Source organism: Sitodiplosis mosellana, unplaced genomic scaffold (genome assembly GCF_009176505.1).
Source record: "Sitodiplosis mosellana isolate CC-2019 unplaced genomic scaffold, AAFC_SMos_1.0 Smas_scaffold_6226, whole genome shotgun sequence".
Taxonomy (NCBI): Eukaryota; Metazoa; Arthropoda; class Insecta; order Diptera; family Cecidomyiidae; genus Sitodiplosis; species Sitodiplosis mosellana.
In genome coordinates this window covers 21,267,732-21,273,215 of record NW_022601467.1, presented here as the reverse complement: position 1 = coordinate 21,273,215, position 5,484 = coordinate 21,267,732, and the positions used below count along the sequence as shown (strand labels likewise).

Here is a 5,484-nt window from a genome sequence, read left to right as displayed (position 1 = left end):
TGTGTGTGTGTGTGTGTGTGTGTGTGTGTGTGTGTGTGTGTGTGTGTATGTATGTATGTATTGTGCAATACATATATCGCAATTGATTGCGCGCGCGCTCGCCTATGACCTAAAGGCGGCCGTTTTCATTGTCGGAACGTTTAATTTCATTCTGTAAACAAATGACTGATAAAATATATTATTGACCAATGAAATGGTTGCAATTCCAGTCATCAGTACTTCTAAAATATAAAAACTGCCGAAGAAGAGAGAAAAAAGCGGCAATAAGATTGATAGAAGAAATGCCCATTTTAAATGTGTATGTGTATTTGTCAAAGAGAAACTCATTTATGTTGTGCGAATGGATTGGTCCCGGAAAACGGTAGAATATGGTATAGATGGCAATACTGTGTACGCGATAAAACGTGGAATTCAGTCATTCCGTCAATGAGTTTGTCAAGTGTTTCGTGCTCAGTCGTTTGTGCATAACGCGCCGATTATTGTATAGGAGTTTTATTTGGATTCTTCTTCTTCTTCTTTTTCTTCTTCTTCTGCTTTGGTTTTTGTTTCATGGATGTTTTGGGCACACCGCGCACGTACGGCATTGTTATATTGTGCAGAGAGCGCGTTCAATCAAGCTAATAACAATTAATGGATAATGTGATGTTCATCCATTTAAATCGGATTCACGTCAACGTAAGCGTATAATTTTTTATGAATGAACATGGTCAACACAAATTTATGGCATATGAAGTGTGCTCCATATGCGCGGATACAGCGACGACAACAAAAACAACAGCAGCGGCAATAACATCAACGAAATGCGAAAAAAAAACAAAACACACAAAGTTTGCCGTGAATGTTGTGTGTTAAAGCTTGCTGCATCGCACTGCATGATTGTCGTAAAAACTGGGCATGCATGTATTATTGCAGCGCGTACGTAAATGTAAATGTTTACGCGGAGAATTGCATGTCTGTAGTATACAAATGAGAGCGTGTCGTCGTCGTCGTCGTCGTCGTCGTCGTCGTCGTCGTCGTCGTCGTCGTCGTCGCCGTCGCCGTCATCGTCGTCATCGTCGTTGTCGTTGTTGTCGGTGAAAAGTGGGGCGGCTCTTGCTCGCTCTCGCTCGCTCTCTTTCGCTTTTCACATGCATGTATTAGAACGCCGTATTCATCGCAACACAATCAGAAATGTATTTGTTTGGTTGACTTTTCCTCTTTCTTGTATTGCGCGTTTGACGGCGTTCGGTGTGCGTCTTTTGGCGTGTTACAAATGAATGGCAATAAATCTGCGGAGGCATACTTCAACACATGTAATCGAGACATCAGCAGCAATGGGTGCGCTTGTGGTGATGGAATGTGACACGCAATTAATGCATTCGTGCAACGTGCACCGCGAGCGAACGAGACAAAGGGAACACCACTATATCCTCTTGCTCTACTAGACATTTCGCGTTGTCGTTTCATTTGGATCGGCTCCTCTCGAATCGAATGAGGGCGCGCGATGAGCTCGCGGTTTGCTTGACTTTTTATTTCTGTTTCTTTTCGTTATTTTTCGTATTTACCTCAGTCGCTTACAAAACACACACATCCTCTCCCTATTTTACTCGATAAGTCTTTCTGTCTCTTACACAATCTCAATGAATGTCCTGTGCATGTTGCAAACGAGGAATTTTAAAAGCTGAACACTTCAAAATGTTGAGCTAAACGCAAAACCACACACACACACACACAAACACAAACATTGAAATCTTGTTCAAATTCATAGGAAATATGTTGATACTAAAATTAGATCGATCTATTTTTACATTTGTGCTGGCTGTGGTAATTTCTGTTCTTCGCGATGAGTCGCGCGTATTTTCGAAACCGTCGCTTCATTTTTCCCTCTCTAGTCGTCATCGTCGTCGTCGTCGTCTTTTTGCTTGAATGATTGAATAGCGCAGCGATGTAATGTCGTCTTATTTTTGCCTCTTTTTCAAATTTTGGTTGTTTTCATTTTCTGTCTGGACGCTAAACTAATTGATTTTCTGAGAAATGATTTTCAATTTTATTGCCTCATCATGTTCAAATGAGAGAATCTTGTACATTTTCGCCCGTTCGTGCTTCAATGTGTGCCTGACTGTGTATTACGTCTCGCGAGACTCTTGCGTTTTCATTCCGTCTGTATGTGCCAGCATCTTGTATTCGCATTTCGATTGAAATGCATTTTATGAATGGTACACAATCACATTTTATTGTGCAACTTGGCGGAACTTGTAAATAATAATGAAAAAGGGGAACAAAAAAGTTGCAAAGAATGCAGCATGTCAATTGCTCCGAATCCGAAATGTTGTCTCCATTCAGTGTGTGTATACACGCGCATAAAACATCAAGTACGGCGGTTTGTTTTTCTTTTTTAGTATTATTACTATCGATTAACTACGCAAAATATCATTGGTTGTTGGCATAAATTTTGTGCTTTTCGTTGTTGTCGTTGTCAAAAGTGATGTTGTAAATATTGGTCGTGCATGAGATGTTCTAAAATAAGACAATGTACTGCTACATTAATTCAAGTACAAATTTGAACATTGTGCATGTTCGAATTTATCTTTGAATTTTCCTAGTTTTCCTATTTGCTGTTCTAGATTGATTTCTTCCCTATCTAGTAATTTGTTCGCAACATTTTGGCGAGTCAATTGTGTTGTGTTGATCTATCAATGCTCGGCTTTGAATTTGTATACACTCTGGTGTAGTGTGTGATAAATCATCGGCATCGTCACAAGAGAAAACAAAAATTGCAATGAATATTTCTTTCTTTTTTTTTGCAGTACAATCAAATGGAAAACAAATTGTTTGCAAATAACATGTCGTAAACAAAAATATTAGAACTTCTACAAAACTGAATTGAAACCTGCATTGAAACCATGCGGCAATTTTGCATGTTTCCAAAATCAAAGTGCGAGATTAATCCCCAGAGCGTAATCGATTTTATACATACATAAAATACAAAGCAAAAAGGAATGAAAAACGAATTCTACAGTAGTCTTAAGCCAACGGTACATTTACAACTGTGTATGGAAATACATTTTGTAGCTATCATCAAAGAATGTACAAATGACGCACATTTTATGCGCCGTGTATTGATATGACCGCTTTTATTTCCATAAAAAGCCATTGACTGCGATAACCTATTTTGCAAAGTAAAATTTCTACTTCTCGGTTTTGTATATTTGTCCTTCTCTTTTGAATATTCGTTCTGATTTTACTGAAAGTTTGTCCTTTCTTCCTTGCTTTTCTTCTTCATTTGCTTCTTCAAGTGTGTATTAAATATCCCATAAATAGAAGACGAAATCGTTTTAGAGTGTGATAAATACCTGTATCTTCCGATGCCATTGACAGTGTTGATGCGATCTGATGGATATTTTCCAATACATCGTCGACGGGATGCTCTTTCAAAACGTCTAAAACCACTTGACCGCATTGTTTTCTGCAAATAATCCAAACAAAATCAAATTGATAAAGTTAGTCAGGTTTATTTTTAATGAAAGCATTTTCAATTCGAGTTAAAATTCAATGAGCTAAAACAAAATAATCAGATGTTCACGAAACATCACATTTCAATGTTGAATGACGAAAAGAGAGACTGGTAAAGAAAATAATCGAAGACCACCCGGTTTTTTTTTCGAGTGTGTGTGTGTGTGTGTGTATGTGTCGTTATTATCACTCGCTCAGGAAAAAAAAAGAACGAAGAGACAGACACAAACATACAAAGATGGAAGAGACGAGAAAAATAATGTCAAGATCTAAGTGAATTTTTTTCGTGCGTGTATGTGATTTGTTGAACAAAGAAGCCAATAAATGGTTTTGTGCTATTGGTCGAATGTGCGTTAAATGTTCAATGGCAATATCCAAAAGGATGTTGTTGAATGCGCGCCACGACAAAAAAAACAACAACACACAAACGAACCGAATGTAGAAACAGAAGAAGTAGAAGAAAAAAAAATGTGTGCACAAGCAAATGCATATCGCTTGCGTGTGCAAGAAAGACACAAGGGAAAATTTTCCTTTGCATTTATGTGATGAATCGTCAGATGAATTCTTTGTACAGATAGAGAGACAGAGATAGCGAAATAAAAGCGAAAAGAATAAGAAGAAAATTGAGCGGCGTCTGTGTGTATATCGAATGGCATCGTATGAGCACAGCCATACAATGTACGGGCACGCAATGACGGTAACGCTAGCATCGCTATGTGAGCGAGTGCGAGTAGTGTGTGGAGAAGATATGTCACTTTGACATACTTCTTATTTTTGGAATCAAGCATTGAGTTTCCGGATTCTCACATCGATTGATGTGAAAACATTGAAAATTATGTTTGTTTGTGTATGCTTTTTTTTCGATTTATTTTGTTTTTTTTTTTCGTCTCGGTTTCATACATCGAATTCCACCGTTTCACCAATGAATGACCGGAGAGCAAAATCCTTTCCATTCAAATTAATTGCCACTGTAAACGATCATTCAATATGCTTTTGAGCATCTCTAGTCCATAGATATACTATATCTTCTTGTCAAGTATTTGATTTACATTGATGTGAGATGCAAATGAAAATCAATAACCATAAAATAATGTCTGTTCAGTTTGAACGGGAGAGAGAAAGAGAGAGATATCAAATAAATGCATTATTGATATCAATGATACTTTTCTTTATTGAGACTTGAATACTGCACACGAACGTAACATAACATTCTGGATCAATTTGTCGAATATGTGAACGCGTATATTTGTTTAATATACATACATGTATAAATGTCCTGTAAATAAAAAAATGTCCCCAATGCGAACGAATACGGTGAATCGAATGCATTTCGATTTCATGAATTCAGTCCGTCTTGAGTTGCCTTTCGATTTTCTTTCTGCACAACAAAAACGACGACGGAAAAAAAAATTGTGTCTCACCGTCCCATGAGGGCTTTCGAGCAACTGTACAGCATTCTCAGTGCACTCGCACAGTCTGTCGCATATACATATATCTATATAGAATATGTAGTAGCAACAACAACAACAAAGCAACTAACGTGCGCATTGAAAATGTAAACATACGCGCGGCACACGGATATACCACTTATAGTAGCGTAGTTAGACGTTTACGATGACGGTAGGCCGTTATAATAATAAGTTTACTCTTGCGTGTACAAGCATTTAAAACATATCACACAATCTTTCCATACCAGACATTATACGTCTATACTATATACATATGTGTATATCTAGTCTGTTGTGTGTTGATATTTTTCTAAACAGAGTGCGCCAGCCATGCCAGTGTCGACGGGTTTCTTTTTTTTTTCTTCTCTTCTCTCACTCCCGATTCGACAAAAAAATTCACTGGAATTGATTCATATATCTTATGTACATTTGAAGATATGTGCATTGCAACAGCCATACCATATTATATATCACTTGCATGCTACATAGTTGCATAGAGAGAGAGAGAGAGAGAGAGAGAGAGAGAGAGAGAGAGAGAGAGAGA

The 5,484-nt window shown here is 37.7% G+C and overlaps 1 protein-coding gene across 3 annotated transcripts in view; it reads right to left on the bottom strand.

The window, feature by feature from the left end:
- The window catches only part of LOC129579447 (serine/threonine-protein phosphatase 4 regulatory subunit 1-like), a 55,267-nt gene that overhangs the window by 13,573 nt on the left and 36,210 nt on the right, over positions 1–5,484 (bottom strand). For all 3 annotated transcript variants that reach the window (XM_055469528.1, XM_055469527.1, XM_055469529.1), the window contains one exon: positions 3,333–3,445. In XM_055469528.1, coding sequence (XP_055325503.1) covers positions 3,333–3,445 — 113 coding nt within the window. The remainder of the gene's footprint in view (positions 1–3,332; positions 3,446–5,484) is intronic.